This window comes from Salmo salar, chromosome 10 (assembly GCF_965601325.2).
Source record: "Salmo salar chromosome 10, fSalSal1, whole genome shotgun sequence".
Classification (NCBI taxonomy): Eukaryota; Metazoa; Chordata; class Actinopteri; order Salmoniformes; family Salmonidae; genus Salmo; species Salmo salar.
This window is the reverse complement of record NC_138300.1, coordinates 24,751,260-24,768,815: the sequence shown is the minus strand read 5'-3', so window position 1 is coordinate 24,768,815 and position 17,556 is coordinate 24,751,260. Positions and strand designations below refer to the sequence as shown.

General features: G+C 46.6%; 1 protein-coding gene across 2 annotated transcripts in view; it reads right to left on the bottom strand.

Moving 5' to 3' along the window:
• Window positions 1-53: 53 nt before the first annotated feature.
• Window positions 54-17,556, bottom strand: part of notch2 (notch receptor 2) — a 55,381-nt gene continuing 37,878 nt past the window's right edge. For both annotated transcript variants that reach the window (XM_082956823.1, XM_014216483.3), the window contains exons 12-34: window positions 17,285-17,395; window positions 16,977-17,169; window positions 16,554-16,699; window positions 16,300-16,413; window positions 16,071-16,190; window positions 15,836-15,988; window positions 15,416-15,644; window positions 14,977-15,178; window positions 14,682-14,835; window positions 13,499-13,683; window positions 13,246-13,378; window positions 11,756-12,007; window positions 11,538-11,650; window positions 10,544-11,088; window positions 9,543-9,896; window positions 9,285-9,427; window positions 8,860-9,064; window positions 6,188-6,269; window positions 5,932-6,085; window positions 5,494-5,813; window positions 5,221-5,368; window positions 3,778-3,875; window positions 54-3,613 (exon numbers count right to left, since the gene is read on the bottom strand). In XM_082956823.1, coding sequence (XP_082812949.1) covers window positions 2,225-3,613; window positions 3,778-3,875; window positions 5,221-5,368; window positions 5,494-5,813; window positions 5,932-6,085; window positions 6,188-6,269; window positions 8,860-9,064; window positions 9,285-9,427; window positions 9,543-9,896; window positions 10,544-11,088; window positions 11,538-11,650; window positions 11,756-12,007; window positions 13,246-13,378; window positions 13,499-13,683; window positions 14,682-14,835; window positions 14,977-15,178; window positions 15,416-15,644; window positions 15,836-15,988; window positions 16,071-16,190; window positions 16,300-16,413; window positions 16,554-16,699; window positions 16,977-17,169; window positions 17,285-17,395 — 5,543 coding nt within the window. In that variant the 3' untranslated portion in view covers window positions 54-2,224. The remainder of the gene's footprint in view (window positions 3,614-3,777; window positions 3,876-5,220; window positions 5,369-5,493; window positions 5,814-5,931; window positions 6,086-6,187; window positions 6,270-8,859; window positions 9,065-9,284; window positions 9,428-9,542; window positions 9,897-10,543; window positions 11,089-11,537; window positions 11,651-11,755; window positions 12,008-13,245; window positions 13,379-13,498; window positions 13,684-14,681; window positions 14,836-14,976; window positions 15,179-15,415; window positions 15,645-15,835; window positions 15,989-16,070; window positions 16,191-16,299; window positions 16,414-16,553; window positions 16,700-16,976; window positions 17,170-17,284; window positions 17,396-17,556) is intronic.

The window sequence follows — 17,556 nt, the reverse complement described above, 5'->3', positions numbered from 1 at the left end:
TTAAAACAATTCCTGTGAAAAACCATGAAAGAATGACATGCACAATAGGCAGATGGATCTGAAAAGTCTGACTTTATTTATGTATATAATATGCACTTGATCATTTGTTTGGTTTATTTCAATTAGATAGGTTTTGTTCTTTATAAACAGGCACCTTCTACATTATACAAACATGAGGGGAAACTACTTCATTCATATAACATGTATATGGTTTACAGAAAAATAAAGAACAATAAACATACAAAAATAGTTTATATACAGCCTGTAAAAAATTGCCTTGAATAATGAGGCATTTAAGTGTAAATACCATGCTCCGGGAGCTCTGCTGATTTGATCACGTGGATTGATGGTCCAATTAGCTAAAAGGCCTGGACCCAGAGATAGCACATTGGAAGTAATTTGTAGTGGAGGATATTAAGTGCCAGAGATGGGGAACGGGTAATGACTTTGGTTTGTGGTTTGCTCATAGAGGCACTTTTCACAAAACAATATACCTTACCATAACAGACATAATGATTGACTGCAAATCACCTTGTCAGGTGTGAGGGTGTGTATTTGGATCTTGCTCTGTCAAAATACATGAACCTAGAATACATTGTGACAATAATCTACTTTGATAAGACAATATGTCCAAATGCAACATTTCCAATCAACACTTTAAACTGTGAACAATGCTGTGGATATACAATGATTTGCAATGAGTTTTTGGCTAACAAGTAAATTTGGTCTTGGAGACATTGATGTTCCATTTAACGGTGCAAAATAGAAACAATCAATGATTGTCTGCAGTCACAGAGTAGTCACATAAGGCTGTGCTCATATGAGAAACATTACGAAAACAAAAATACTCATTACAAAACAAATATCTTAAACATATTCAGACTTGGCTTATGAATCACAAAACAATTAAAGAAGGTGCACCAATACACTGATTGTAATTAAGCAAAATGGTGATTAAATGATTTTGGGGGAAAAGCAACTGCCATATCAAACAAAAAAAGTACAACTTCAGAACCAGTCAAACTGTTGAGGGAAGTGATAATATACAACAATATTCATGTAAAATAGAATAGTAATAACAGCTTTAAAAGTAACAGGTATCATAGTCAAACCTTGTTCTTTAACAGTGGGGACTTACTAAGGTGGTTGGCTTGGTGGTGTAAAGCATATTCATTGTATTGCACACACCATAGTGAAACCCCTATGGTGAAAGACCATCTATAGCGAGAGACATAGTGCAACATCCAATTATGCCCTTCTCTTTCATCTGGTATTTCATCAGTCACCATATATTCTTTTGTATCCATAAACGTACCATAAATCTCAAACTCTTCAGTAACACAGATTCTCCTGACACAGAAACACCACAGCCACAACTTACTAACATCCCTCCCAGGGTGTGGGGGAGTACAGAGGCTACACTGTAACAGAAGCAAGAATGAAAAAGAATACAGTGACTTATATGACAACTATTTACACCACAGTTTAGCTTAGAACCAAACATTGAAGAGATGTATCTATATGTTTTTAGCTTGTGTGTATCTTTCTAACCACACGACGACAGCCCCTCAAAATAGCCTCACCACATCCTACTAAGAAACATTCCAGAATACAAATCCTAAGTTTTTGCTTAAAGAACACAACTTAACATAAGTGAACGGACCCATCATATAAAAAGTAGAGTTAATTTTCAATGAAACATTAGTATGTCATTGGCAGGTCTACATAAAACAAAGTGAATGAAAACGATCAAATGTTAAAATGAGCAAATATGTTCATCAAAAATGTCTAAAATAAGGCTCAGCCAAAAGAAACGGCCCAAAAGGGATGACAAAAAGAAGCCGATTAAGCCAAATGAAGAATATCCAATGTCGATTCTGTCTTAGTGCCTTCTTGAACAGTCCATTTTCCTTACATGACATGATCACTGTTTGGCTCTGGTTCCTTGTTTGATTTCTGATGATCAGTCACTTTGAAACTGTCCAAGGTACTCAAACAGTTTTTGGTTTTAGTTAGCAATGCTCAAACCAGACTACACACTCTATCTTTAAGTGTAAAATGGAAGAAAAGCATGTAACAATGAAGTGTAAAAGTGATTACTGTAACCAGAGATAAGACAAAAACAAATTATGAAAGAAGTGACGGATAAGAGTTTAAGTGTTGTAGTTTAACTACAAAGATCAACAACATTTTTAAGAGTTGGGTGCTTTAAGAGAGTCCTCATCTATACAAACACCTGCATGTTGCCATGCTGAGGCTGCTGGGGGTTCTGTTGCGTCTGCTGGGACTGCGGCTGCTCCGGAATATGTGTGTGGCGGGGAGGCGGCAGTGCATTGGGGTTCCCCAGGGGAGTGGGGCTGGTGGTGACGTCAGACCAGTCTGAGTTGGAGTGGGGGGAGGAGGAGGACCAGGGGTCAGGGGACTCGGGGGAGGGGGTGAGGTACGGGTGCTCGCTGGGCGGGTGAGCCGGGTGCCCCGGGGTGGTGCCCTCAGAGCCAGCGGTGGCGTAGCTGTGCTGAGAGGGAGGGGTGGGGTACTTATCCACGGGGCTCTGGATAGCCTGATATGGAGGGAGCTGCTGGCGGGACTGGCCGTCATGCACCATGCCGTGGCTGTGGGCCAGGCCGTGAGAGTGGGGGAGGCTGTGGGACAGGCTGTGCTGGAGGCCCACACCGGGCATCTGGTACATCATGCCCTGGGTGCAGTGCAGGTGAGTAGGGCCCTGCTGAGAGCGGGGCTGGCCCTGGTTTTGCCCCTGTGACTGCACCTGCCCAGGCTGGGGTTGCTTCAGCAGGGCCTGCCCGCCCCCCGGTGCCATCATCTGGAAGGTAACGATGGGAGGCAGTTGCTCGCGGCTCATGGTGACATTCATGGGGGTGAGCAGGCCTTGGCCATGGTGCTGGGACATACCAGAATGGCCGTTACCCATCTGCTGGGGGAGGAGGCTGAACATGTGGCTGCCGTATCCATGCTTCAAACCCAGCCAGCTCTGCTGTTGGCCCAGCATGTGGCTGACGGGAGGCAGCAGGGGCCTAGAGGAGGGGCTGCTCAGGAGAGGAGGAGAGTTGGCTGTGTTAGATGCCACGGCAGCATCTCCTGTGTACGAGTGTGGAGACTCCAGGGAGTCCACAGGAGACATGGTGACTGAGCTCTCTGACAGCCCTCCTGCAGCTTTAGTGCCGTTGCCACTGGCTCCTCCAACAGCTCCCACTGCAGGCCCTTCTCCTCCTGTTGGCTTCTTCCTCCGCTTAGCCTTCATGTCTTTCAGCTCTTTGGCTGTACCCCCGCCCGGACCTCCAACCTTCCCCCCGCCCCGCCTGCTCTTCTTGCCCTGGGGCCCGGCCCGCATGCCGATGTAGCCCGCTCCGTTGCCCCCACAGACCAGGGAGTGTCCCACTCCTCCGCCCATGTGGTTGGGGCCATTGTGAGGGCTGTGGACCAGGTTGTACTGATCGAGCAGACGTACAATGTCGTGGTGCATGCGCTCCTGTGCCGTGTCACGGGGAAGCCGGTCCAGGTGGTCTGTGATGTCCCTATTAGAGTAGTGGTCCAGCAGAACCTGGGCCGCCTCAAAACTACCCTCTCTGGCTGCCAGGAACAATGGGGTCTCCTCCTGGAGGAACACAACAGGCAAAACAACCCATGAAGACATGTAAATGTACAAAGCTAATAAAAAATTATACTAAAGTGATAGAATATGGGATATAGCTTGACATAAAAGCTACTTTTGAGGTAGGAAAACTCGTGCAAAACAAGACGGGGATGTGAAATACAAACCTTGTTGTCCTGCATGTCTCTGTTGGCTCCATTCTTCAGCAGCACTAGGGTGGCCTCCACATTGTTCACAGCAGCTGCCCAGTGCAGAGCAGACTTACCTGAGAGAGAGAGAGAGAGAGAGAGAGAGAGAGAGAGAGAGAGAGAGAGAGAGAAGAATACTGGTCATTGAGACAAATATGCAAATTGCTCTGTTATGGTTCTTGAGCAATAGCATGACGGAAATGCAAATGACAAAACCACAACGCAAACTAAAGACCCAGCTCTAATCGTACTATAATGGTAATTGGACTCCATTCCTATTTGTTTCCCTATTTCTTGCTCCGTATGGCACCACTCAGTGAGAAAATGTCTAAAACAATATTTCCTATGTACTGTATTACTGAACAGTTAGTCTCAGTTTACGACAAGTCTCTCATCCCAATGTGATTAACTGTATAAAATAATGTAAAAACATACAGGGGTCTCTCCAACCTTTTCTAGCATGAGAGCAACATTTTTTTTAAGCTTTCAATTTGGCACATTCTTCTCTTCTCCAGGTCCTTAGTGTACAATAGAAAGTAGTGCACTATGTTTTCTGACAATATACCTGGTAAAATAATGGTTCATAAACAACTCTAAGGGGGCCCTATAAAATCTGTTATTTTTTCCCCAAATGCAGTTTCATATTTTCCCAAATTATGTTCTCAGTTTTATTTTTCCTGGTTTTAGATTTAGTTAGTTTTTCACTCAAAATTACAATTGTTCATAGAGAAACAATGAAATTGGATGTTCTGAGTCCATGTCAATGCTTAAATCACACCAGAAGACACGTTTTTGGGGTCTGGAAGAAAACTAACACATTTGATTTTTTTTGTTTATTTGCCCTTTAATTGCGCATCTAACGAGTGAGGAATGTTCCATCTAATGTGCCGGTCTAGCGATGGTTCTGTACTGCCGATGCTAATTTCATGGCAAAGTTAGCAAATAACAATAGATACAAAATATATACTTAAGCCTGGTATGCCTACTTTGCAGTTAACTTTTAATTGAGGAGGATTTGGGGAAAGTATTCCGGTCAACACACAAGACAGTTGTCACATCAACTGGCTACACACGGAGTGATAGACAAAAGCACACAACACACAGACAGACTGGGGCAATGTTGCTGGAAATTAATTGGCAGATATTGTGTTAGATTTGGCTATTTAAGCCAATAGTGGCTAACCAGGGGTGGGATAATGTCAGTGTTGCATTGATTAGATAGTAGCTGAGACCTTGCGGTGTCTGATACTTGTGAGATTTGTTAATGATAGTTTGCGGTGGAGCACATGAAAAATTCCATGCACTTTCAGATTTTTTTCCCGAGCTACTCATAGGTCGGCTGCGAGCTACTGGTAGCTCACGATCAACCTGTTGGAGACCCTTGATATACAATATACATGTAAAAACAATGCCAGGGCTCACCGTGGTCATCGACAGCATTGATGTCCGCGTGGCAGTGGACCAGTTCCTCCACCATGCCCTCCACAGCCAGCCTGGCAGCCAGGATCAGAGGTGTGGTGCCATCGTTCATCCTGGCATCCAACTCGGTGGCCCGGTTACGGATCAGGATCTGAGAAGGGAACAGAGTGTTAACTCAATAAGCTTAATATGATTTTTCAACCTTTGCCCATGTGAGCACAGTACCAGCACTAGTTAATCAACAGCTCTAATAAGAGTGTCTTTCAAGCCTCTTACCTGGAACACTCCCTGGGCATCGGCTGCCACAGCAGCGTGGAGAGGTGTGCGACCCATGTTGTCGTGAGCATTGGCATCTGCCCCGGCATCCAGCAGCCTTTTGGCGGCATCGGCCCGGGCGTAGCGAGCAGCCAGGTGGAGTGCCGTCTCCCCGGTGCGATCTGTCTGGGCCATGAGTGTTGCACCCTGGTTGATGAGGTCTGAGATGACGTTGGGTCCCGGCTCATCTCCCCCACTCTCCTCTTCCTCCTCTGCCTGCAGGCCGCAATCAGACGCCCCTCCGTTTCGTAGAGAAGCCAGCATCAGGGGGGTAAAGCCATCTGGAAGAGAATTTTTCAATTTGGTTCAGAGTAAAAAATGATACAGTTACACCATGGGCAATCAGTCAGGTATCCTTATACTTGATTGACAACAATCCTAATCAACCTTAAACTCTACCTGGTCCTTTGACATTGACATCAAGGCAGTCTGCTTCCAGATCAGCCTGTGGTGGAGTGAGAGAGATGTCAGCAGCCTTGTGGTGTTGTAAAGTCCACTCCCGTCGGTCCACTCCTCCATCCACACCCAGTGGCAGCAGGGGCTTGTCCTCAGTCTGGGGGAGAGGAGATGTTTAGATACTAACTAAATACATCATGCTGGTATGCAACTGGTGAGCCTTCTGACCCAAAATGTCTCTCTCCTTTCTCATTCTCACCCTTGGTTTCTTGGGCGGAGCCTCCTCTTCCATCCATCTCTGGCCTCCGTCCATCATCCCTCCATCCTGGGTCTTGAAGTTCCTGCAGGGAGGAGAGGAAGAAGAGGACAGGGTGTGGATCAGGAGAATGAGGCTCTACATTATGGTACATTGGTCAAACATTTTTCTCAGTTCAGTACCAGTTTGAACATACTAGAGTATGGTACTGTACACTATAGAGGTACACTATTTGTCTTCATTCCCAGTATAGTGCCGGAATTTAATATAAACAAAAAAAGCACAACATGTGAAGTTGCTGGTCCCATGTTTCATGAGCTGAAATAAAAGTTATGGACATCGAACATGTTTGCATTTTATTGATGGCAATTTGAATGCACAGAGAAACCGTGATGAGATCCTGAGGACCATTGTTGTGCCATTCATCCACCGCCATCACCTCATGTTTCACCATGATAATACACAGACCTATGTCACAAGGATCTGTACACAATTCCTGTAAGCTGAAAATGTCCCAGCTCTTCCATGGCCTGCGTACACACCAGAGATGTCACCCAATGTGCATGTTTGGGATGCTCTGGATTGACGTGACCGACAGCCTGTTTCAGTTCCCGCCAATATCCAGAAACTTAGCACAGCCATTGAAGTGCAGTAGGTCAACATTCCACGGGCCACAATCATCAGCCCGATCAACTCTACACTCTATGTGTCACGCTGCATGAGGCAAATGGTGGTCACACCAGATACTGACTAGTTTTCTGATCCACACCCCTACTTTCTTTTAAAGGGTATCTGTGACCAACAGATACATATCTGTATTCAGAGTCATGTGAAATCAATAGATTAGGGCCTAATGAATTTATTTCAATTGACGGATTTCTTTATATGAACTGTACCTCAGTAAAATCTTTGAAATTGTTGTATGTTGCGTTTATATTTCGTTCAGTATATACAGTGCATTCGGAAAGTATTCAGACCCCTTGACTTTTTCCACATTTTGTTACATTACAGCCTTATTCTAAAATGGATTTAAAAAATAATAATTATCCTCATCAATCTACACACAATACCCCATAATGACAAAGCGAAGAGAGGGACGGAACCTACACTGTTACACAAAACCAAAACAGGAATACCTTATTTAAATAAGTATTCAGACCCTTTACTATGAGACTTGAAATTGAGATCAGGTGCATCCTGTTTCCATTGATCATCCTTGAGATGTTTCTACAACTTGATTGGAGTCCACCTGTGGTAAATTCAATTGATTGGACATGATAGGAAAGGCACACACCTGTCTATATAAGGTCCCACAGTTGACAGTGCATGTCAAATCAAAAACCAAGCCATGAGGTCGAAGGTATTGTCCGTAGATCTCCGAGACAGGATTGTGTCGAGGGACAGATCTGGGGAAGGGTACCAAAAAATGTCTGCAGTATTGAAGGTCCCCAAGAACACAGTGGCCTCCATCATTCTTAAATGGAAGAAGTTTGGAACCACCAAGAACCTTCCTAGAGCTGGCCGCCCAGCCAAACTGAGCAATCGTGGGAGAAGGGCCTTGGTTAGGGAGGTGACCTAGCACCCGATGGTCACTCTGACAGAGCTCCAGGGTTCCTCTGTGGAGATGGGAGAACCTTCCAGAAGGACAACCATCTCTGCAGCACACCATCAATCAGGCCTTTATGGTAGAGTGGCCAGCCACTCCTCAGTAAAAGGCACATGAAAGTCCGCTTGGAGTTTTGCCAAAAGGCACCTAAAGGACTCTCAGACCATGAGAACCAAGATTCTCTGGTCTGATGAAACCAAGATTTAACTATTTGAAGCGTCACGTCTGGTTGAAACCTGGCATAATGCTATGGGGATGTTTTTCAGAGGCAGGGAGACTAGTAAGGATCAAGGGAAAGACGAACGGCGTAAAGTACAGAGAGATCCTTGATGAAAACCTGCTCCAGAGCGCTCAGGACCTCAGACTAGGGAAAAGGTTCACCATCCATCAGGCCTTTTCGTAGGCCGTCAATGTAAATAAGAATTTATTCTTAACTGACTTGCCTAGTAAAATAAAGGTTCAATAAACATTTTTAACAACCCTAAGCACACAACGAAAACAACGCAGGAGTGGCTTCAGGACAAGTCTCTGAATGTCATTGAGTGGTCCAACCAGAGCCCGGACCCGATCGAACATCTCTGGAAAGACCTGAAAATAGCTGTGCAGCAATGTTCCCCATCCAACCTGACAGAGATGATCTGCAGAGAAGAATGGGAGAAATTCCCCAAATACAAGTATGCTAAGCTTGTAGCGTCACACCCAAGAAGACTCGAGGCTGTAATCGCTGCCAAAGGTGCTTCAATGAAGTGAAGGGTCTGAATACTTATGTAAATGTGATTTCATTTTTTTAAATATATACAAATATGCTAAATGTACAAAAAAAGAAGAAAAAAACGTTTTTGCTTTGTCATTATGGGGTATTGTGTGTAGAATGATGAGGAAAAAAACTAATTTAATACATTTTAAAATAAGGCTGTAAAGTAACAGAATGTGGAAAAAGTCAAAGGGTCTGAATACTTTTCGAATGCAATGTATATATAGACCATACGCAGGCTCTGGTCAAAAGTAGTGCACTGTACAGGGAATAGGGTGCCATTTCGGACGCAACCTCTGTCTTTTCTGCACTCACTTCATGCCGAAGTCGTCCTGGCCCAGGGGCTCTCTCCTCTTGTCATCTTTCTTGGCCAGGAAGCCATCGGGGAGCCAGAGGATGCCGTGTTTGCGTTTCCTCTTGGCGGCCAGCACACCCAGCACCAGGATGAGCAGGATGATGACAGCTGCTCCCACAGCCAGGTACAGCATGACGGGGGGCTTCTTGGGGTCCATATGGTCACCTGGAGGAGGAGACATGGAACTCTTAACTAGGTGACGTTATCTGAAATGGGCTCTGCATTCAGAGCATGAGTAATGGAGCAAAGTGTCAATTTTTACCAAAGAACATGATAAGTGAGTTTAATAAGGTCTATAATCAAAGATAATGAAGTGTGTGCTGATGTAACATTACCATTAGGGTGGTTTAGAGGTGTCACAATGGGAAAAAGGAGAGGGACTTACTGTCGACAGAGACAACAGGGTAGGGCAGTGCAGACTTCAGGTACTCTGCAGCGATGAAGGATGCAGCCAGCTCTGTGCTGGAGAAACAGTCCATGGAGCTCTCAGCACACTCTCGGTTATCAATCTCCAGGTAAACCTTAGACCTGCAACAAACACAACTTTGGTTAGGCTTACTTCACAACACGGAGGACTATACACACTTAATCTTATCTAGCAGTGAAAGAGAGAGAGACAGTCAGGATAAAGACATCTCCTTACCCGATAACCTCCTTGTCCAGCTCCCGTTTGCCTCTACGTTTCATTGTAGCAGACTGTCCTTCAATGGCGTTGTCGTGCTCCAGGCCATAGTAAGGATACACCATGAGTTTCTGCTGGGCGTCCATCTTGACACGGAGGTTGGTGTGCAGCAGGGTTCCCAGGGAGCGCAGGAAGCCTCTCACGTCTCCCAGCAGCTCCTCAGGCTGCAGTAACACTACGATCACCAGCGTGCCGTCAACCACCTTCGCAGGGGTGTCCTCAGAGCAGTCCAGGCCATCCCAGCCACATGCCTCTGTGTTACAGCTCTTGTCACAGATCTTGTTGGCATAGTGGTCTGCACAGTAGTCATCATACCTGTAGATAGGAAAGGGGAGAGGGAGGGGTTAGGGAATTTAGAAGACTCTAGGAGTTCCTATGGGTTAAAAAGCATTTAAATCTGAATTTATTGTATACATTTTCTAGTAATAATCTTAATAATCTCTTAATAAGACATATACACTCAGTGGCCAGTTTATTAGGGTCACGATAATGGCTTGCTCCTTCAGACAGTGAGTCACTTGGCCGTGGCTTGTTATATAAAGCAGACAGGCATCAAGGCATTCAGTTACTGTTCGATTGAACATTAGAATGGGCAAAACGGGTGATCAACAACACTGGACAATTGAGGAGTGGAAAAACACTGCCTGGTCCGATGAATCCCAGTTCTTGTTGCGTCATGCATTGATGGCTGATGAGTGAGGATTTGGTGTAAGCAGCATGAGTCCATGGCCCGATCCCACCTGGTGTCAACAGTACAGGCTGGTGGCGGTGGTGTAATGGTTTGGGGAATGTTTTCCTGACACACGTTAAGGTCCCTTGATACCAATTGAGCAACATTTCCATGCCCTTGAAGAATTCAAGCTGTTCTGGAGGCAAAGGGGGGTTTGACCCGGTACTAGATGGGTGTACCTAATAAACATGTGTATTGATGTGTTTATGTTGTTAACAACTCTTGTACGTACTTGCAGTAGGACTTTGTGCTCTCTTGACACTCAAAACTGTCGAAGAGGCAGCCAGAGTTGTCACACTCGTGGTCACAGCGGCCGTTGCGGAACAGCTCCCAGCAGGGCACGGAGGCGGTGCAGTTGACCCATGGCCGGCGCCAATGTAGAGAACAGTCCCCTCCGTCCCACTGGCACTCATGGTTGTTGCACTGCGGGTCACACACCTTATCCCCGGACCGCTGCTCACACTCTACATAAGGGCAGGAGGGGGTGCGGGGGGACTGGTCGAAGATGACATTCTCACAGTGCCTGCCTGAGAAGTGGGCTGGGCAGCGACAGCTGTACTGGTATGGGTTGTGTGGGTCCTTCACACAGGTTCCTCCATTCAGACAGGGCCGGTTCTGGCAGCTGTGGACGGTCTCGCAGCGCGACCCACTGAAGCCTGGCTGGCAACGGCAGTGCAGTTGACCACCCTGAGAATCCTGGCAGTGCCCGCCGTTCTGACAACGCAGCTGGGCACAGTTGTAGCCCTCTACCTCTCCACAGTTGAAGCCAGTGAAACTCTGAGTAAAGAAATTAGACAGAGAAGGCGTCAGACATGTGAACTGACTGGCTGGACAGACACCTGTGGACTCGGTTTTACATTCATAACATACATTCCTGCAGTTGACTAGTCAGAAAACCTGTGAGAATGTTTGGTCTCTTCCTGTTTCTCAGTCATACCTGAACTATGTTGTCTCACCCTCTGAAGCAAAGGTAAGAATAAGGAGGATGAGAATGGTTAGTAGTTAGGAAAACAAGCCAGTAGTGAAAGAATAGACACTCAGCCACTCACTCCAAAGCTACATTTGAGGTAAATACAATGTTATACAGCACAATGCAATATCAATGGGGCTGCCAAAGAAATAGATAAAGATCAGCAAGCTGGTACATGGAGTACTTAGAAACACAGCAGTCTGGCAATTGGAAAACCAACATTGTAAAAGGGTAGAGTAACATTATCATGACTTACTGGTTGACAGGTGCATGTGTATCCATGGACTGAGCTCATGTTCATGGAACAGGTGCCACTGTTATGGCACGGCTTAGACTGGCACAGATCCACCATGGACTCACAGAGGCGTCCTAAAAAAGAGACAGATGGCATGTTACACAGCATGAGTGTGGGGTAAGCTAGATAACAGTTGTTGATGTGTCTTATAACATATACAGAGGGGTGTAGTTCTCTACCTGTGTAGCCCAGGCGACAGCGGCACTGGTAGTCGTTGGCCAGCTGCACACAGTCCAGGCTGCCAGGAGAGTGACAGGGTCCAGAGAGACACTCATTGACGTCCCCCTCACAGTGCTCTCCAGCGAAGCCAGGGGGGCAGGAGCAGGTGTAGCGGCCCACCCCATCCACACACTGGCCCCCGTTCAGACAGCGAGGCCCCCAGGAGCCAGGCTTGGGAGCACAGTCGTCCATGTTCACCTCACACTGAACACCTACAGAGGGGAAGAGGAGAGAGAGGAAAGAGAGGAAAGAGAGAGGAAAGAGAGAGGGGAAAGAGAGAGGAAAGAGAGGAAAGAGAGAGGGGAAAGAGAGGAAAGAGAGAGGAGAAAGAGAGAGGAAAGAGAGAGGAGAGAGGAAAGAGAGAGGAAAGAGAGAGGAAAGAGAGAGGAAAGAGAGGAAAGAGAGAGGGGAAAGAGAGGAAAGAGAGAGGAAAGAGAGAGGAAAGAGAGAGGAAAGAGAGGAAAGAGAGGGGAAAGAGAGGAAAGAGAGAGGAAAGAGAGGAAAGAGAGAGGGGAAAGAGAGGAAAGAGAGAGGAAAGAGAGAGGAAAGAGAGGAAAGAGAGAGGAAAGAGAGAGGGGAAAGAGAGAGGAAAGAGAGGAAAGAGAGAGGAAAGAGAGAGGGGAAAGAGAGAGGAAAGAGAGAGGAAAGAGAGGAAAGAAGGGAAGAGAGAGGAAAGAGAGGAAAGAGAGAGGAAAGAGAGAGGGGAAAGAGAGAGGAAAGAGAGAGGAAAGAGAGGAAAGTGAGGAAAGAGAGAGGAAAGAGAGGAAAGAGAGAGGAAAGAGAGGAAAGAGAGAGGAAAGAGAGAGGGGAAAGAGAGAGGAAAGAGAGAGGGGAAAGAGAGAGGAAAGAGAGGAAAGAGAGGAAAGAGAGAGGGGAAAGAGAGAGGAAAGAGAGAGGAAAGAGAGGAAAGAGAGGAAAGAGAGGAAAGAGAGAGGGGAAAGAGAGAGGAAAGAGAGGAAAGAGAGGAAAGAGAGAGGAAAGAGAGAGGAAAGAGAGAGGAAAGAGAGAGGAAAGAGAGGAAAGAGAGGAAAGAGAGAGGAAAGAGAGGAAAGAGAGAGGAAAGAGAGGAAAGAGAGAGGAAAGAGAGAGGGGAAAGAGAGAGGAAAGAGAGAGGGGAAAGAGAGAGGAAAGAGAGGAAAGAGAGAGGAAAGAGAGAGGGGAAAGAGAGAGGAAAGAGAGGAAAGAGAGAGGGGAAAGAGAGAGGAAAGAGAGAGGAAAGAGAGGAAAGAGAGGAAAGAGAGAGGAAAGAGAGAGGAAAGAGAGGAAAGAGAGAGGAAAGAGAGAGGGGAAAGAGAGAGGAAAGAGAGAGGAAAGAGAGGAAAGAGAGAGGAAAGACCATCGGTTGAGAGGTCAGGGTTGTAGTTGTACATTATGTAAAACCAATGGGCCAGAAAACAAGAGAGCGAAAGAGATAGATGAAAGAAGAAAGAATCTTCTGGTATCTGCTTACCATGTGTACCAGGCGGGCAGGCGCAGGAGAAGCGGTTGATGAGGTTGATGCAGGTTCCTCCATGACGACAAGGGTTAGAGTGACACTCATCCACGTCATACTCACAGTTCACCCCCTGGTAGCCAGCCTTGCACTGGAGCAGAGACACCTTGTTAGATGCGCACGCACGCACACACGCACGCACGCACGCACGCACGCACGCACACACACACACACACACACACACACACACACACACACACAAAAAACTTACCATACACTCATATGTGCCCTGGTAATCCATGCAGGTGGCTCCGTTGCGGCAGGGGTTGGACTGGCACTCATCCACAGTCTTGTCACAGTAGCTGCCTGTGTAGCCAGGCTGGCACTGACACTGGTGGGCATTACCGACGTTCACACAGCGACCCATGTGCTTACACACCATCTCCACTGGGATACCTGACAGAGACACACACACACACAACATATTAGCCATAATCAGCATGGTTTACTTAAGCAATATGGCCCGAGGAGGTGTGGTATATGGCCAATATATCACAGCTAAGGACGGTTCATAAGCACGACGCAACGTGGAGTGCCTGGACACAGCCCTTAGCCGTGGTATTTTGGCAATATACCCCAAGGTGCCTTATTGCTATTATAAACTGATTTCCAACGTAATTAGAGCAGTAAAAATAAATGTTTTGTCATACCCCTGGTATACGGTCTCATATACCACGGCTTCCAGCCAACCAGCATTCAGGGCTCAAACCACCCAGTTTATACCAGGGGTTTGACAAAATATTTAGTTTTACTGCTGTAATTACGTTGGTAACCAGTTTATAATAGCAATAAGGCTCCTCGGGGGTTTGTGATATATGGCCAATATACCACGGCTAAGAGCTGTGTCCAGGCACTCTGCGATGCGTCGTGCATAAGAACAGCCCTTAGCCGTGGTATATTGGCCATATACCACACCTCTTAATGCTTTATTGCTTAAATATACCACGGCTGTCAGCCAATCAGTATTCAGGGCTCGAACCACCCAGTTTATAAATACCTCTATATCGTCATGTTCTTTATATTCATCCATCTGTCTTTATAAACATGTAATTTGATTAAAGGGATAGTTTGGTATTTTGGCAATGAGGCTGTTTATCTACTTCCCCAAAGTCTGATGAACTCGTGGAGACCATTTTTATGTATCTGCATGCAGTTTGAAGGAAGTTGATAACAAGTCATCGCTAGTTAGCACTGGCTCGTAAAACTACCTTTAACTTCCTTCATAGTGGACACAGATACATAAAAATGGTTAATCTGACTCTAGGGAAGTAGATAATGGGCCTCATTGCCAAAATCCTGAACTATCCCTTTGACTGACTGTGGGCTATTTGACCGTTACCTGAGAGAGGTGACTGAATAAAACACAGTGGATTGTAGAGACATGGAATGCTCACCATTCCGAGCAGCATAGTCCTGACAGGACATGTTGGGGACGTCACAGTACAGACCAGTCCAGCCCACAGGACAGTGACATGACCAGGTGGTCTGTGACTGGGAACAGGACCCTCCGTTCCTGCACAGTGGCTGGCTACACAAGTTCACAAAGTTCTGCAATGGGACAAATGGAGTAGGAAATGTTAAGTGTTGATTTTCATATGAAGAACCAGACAAAGAGAGATGTTATAGTCAGATACCTTTTTTTTTTACGTCATTTTTAGTTCAACGCCATTTTACACACTCTCTCTCTACCTGGCAGTTCTGTCCATTGTAGCCCACAGGGCAGGTGCAGCGGTAGGAGCCCAGGCCGTCTGTACAGGTCCCTCCGTTCTTACAGGGTTGAGAGTCACACTCATTCTGCTCATACTGACAGAAGGTCCCGTAGAAACCAGGACGACAACGACACGAGAAGGTGTTGATGTCGTCAACACAGGTCCCGTTATTCAGACAAGAACTGAGGGAAATAGAGGGAGAGGGAGAGAGAGAGCGAGAAAGAAAGATATGTGGTCACCCATGATAGAAGTCTTAGCGTTTTGCAACCGAAATCAATTTTCAATACTTTTTTCTAAATGCGTCCCAGTCCACATGTAGCCACATATCAAAAAGGAAAACTCGTTGAAGAATAATTTTGAGTGAATCAACTGCAAACACTTTAACACAGTGACTGCAGTTACAGTCCTTTGTAACCCACCTCTCAGTGCATTCTGGGATGTTGTGTTCACATAGGATTCCGTCGAAGCCTGGACGGCACTCGCAGACGAAGCTGTTGACGTAATCACGGCACATGGCTCCGTTCCGGCACGGCTGACTGGCACACTCATCCATCTCTGCCTCACAGCGCTCCCCATCAAACCCTGGCCGGCAGTCACAGGAGAACCCTCCCACTCCATCCACACAGGAACCGCCGTTCAGACACGGGTCTGAGAGAGAGAGAGAGAGACAGACAAGAAGTTCAACAGACCCACAATAGAAGCTGTTTGTGAAGATTGACACATTAGCTCCAGAGAGGAGTACAGTGCACAAGATGCTCATAGAGAATATACACAATATGTAATGTGAGTATGCCTGGGCTATCCGTGGGAGTGTGCACAAGAGCTGGGTGATAACTCACTGGGGGAGCAGTCATCGATGTTGGTCTGGCAGTTGAGGCCGCTGTAGCCTGGCTGACACTTGCACACGTAGCTGCCCTGGCTGTTGATGCAACGGGCCCTGTTCTGACACGGGTTCTTCCTGCACTCATCCACATCCTCAGTGCAACGGGGGCCTATTCAAACATCCCATTTGAATGAACATCACGGTAGAAAATCTCCCCAACACACACCTTTTCCCTCTGTGTGAATACCCACCTTGCCAGCCGCTGGGACATCTACAGGTGTAAAAGGTGTAGTCTGGGGTTGGCTGACACACACCTCCCCGCTCACATGGATGAGACGCACAGGGAACCAACTCCTCCTCACAGTGCTTTCCTGTGGACACAAGATTGTTCATATCCAAAATGCCCATGATACAATCAACGTCAGCTCCACCAGAGGGAATGTGTCCTGGGTAGTACCGTAGAGCGGATGGTATTGTTACCTGAGTACGGAGCGGCACACAGGCAGGTGTAGCTGTTGACTCCGTCCACACAGGTACCATGGTTCTCACACGGGCTTGATGCACACTCCTCTATGTTGACCTCGCAGTTCACACCTGAGGGGAGAGGCAGGAAGGAAATTAGTGGGCTTTTAAATAAAACGGCGAACAGAATAATGCTTGAATCTATTGAGGACTGCAGTTTAATGGGATCATCTGTATAATGAATAAAGGATTTAGAAAAGCCTGATTCAGACCTGTGAATCCGGGGCGACACTGGCAGGAGTATCCATTGAGTCTGTCCACACAGCTGCCACTGTGCTGGCAGGGGCTGGACTGGCACTCATCCTTCTCCTGGTCACAGTGCTGCCCGACCCAGCCAGACTCACACTCACAATGGTACCTACACACAGACCAGGGGAGGGAGTAAGGGTTCATGACAGACAGAGAGTGACCTAAAGTATGCATTTCTATCATATGAACTATGTGTTGGAGCCCAGGAAGATCAGCTGACGTCATGGTGTCAGCTAATGGGGCTACTAATACAATTCAACATTTTCATTCATATAACCTGAAATCATATATGTCGATGGGTAGGAAAAATGACTCAGAAATGACTCAAGAAAGAGTGATAGAAAGCTAGTGACAGAGAGGAAGAGAAAAGGTGAGGAGAGGCGTACCCGCTCTGCTGCTCTACACAGTCTCCGTGTACACAGGGCCGGGGGGCACAGTGGTCGGTGCCAGAATGGCACAGGGGGCCGTGGGTGCCAGGGGGGCACAGGCAGATGAAGCCGTTCACCTTGTCTACACATGTGCCCCCACTCATACACGGGCTGGAATTACACTCATTGATGTCCACGTCACATTTTGCACCTGAGAGAAATAATTCAGAAATGGCTTAATTAATTCACTGGAAAAATCAGGCATGTACTGTCATTAACATGGAGAAGCATCTGAATAGTTGAGAGGGAAAAGTATGTGTGTTTACCTGTGTACCCTGGAGCACAGACACACTTGTACTCGTTGATCCCATCCTGGCACTTCCCATACTCACAGGGGTTACTGGCGCAGTCATCAACATTGATCTCACAGTTCACCCCTGAGAAGAAAACCAGAAGACAAACCATTTAGCTTTGAGTCAAATGTAAGAAAGGAAGGAAGGATGCATTTGGAAGCTTTTTGAATAGGCACTCCGTTACAAAAGTTAGCTGCAGTTCCAATGGCATCCACCAGGGGGAGCAGTGGACTAGCTGACCGTGT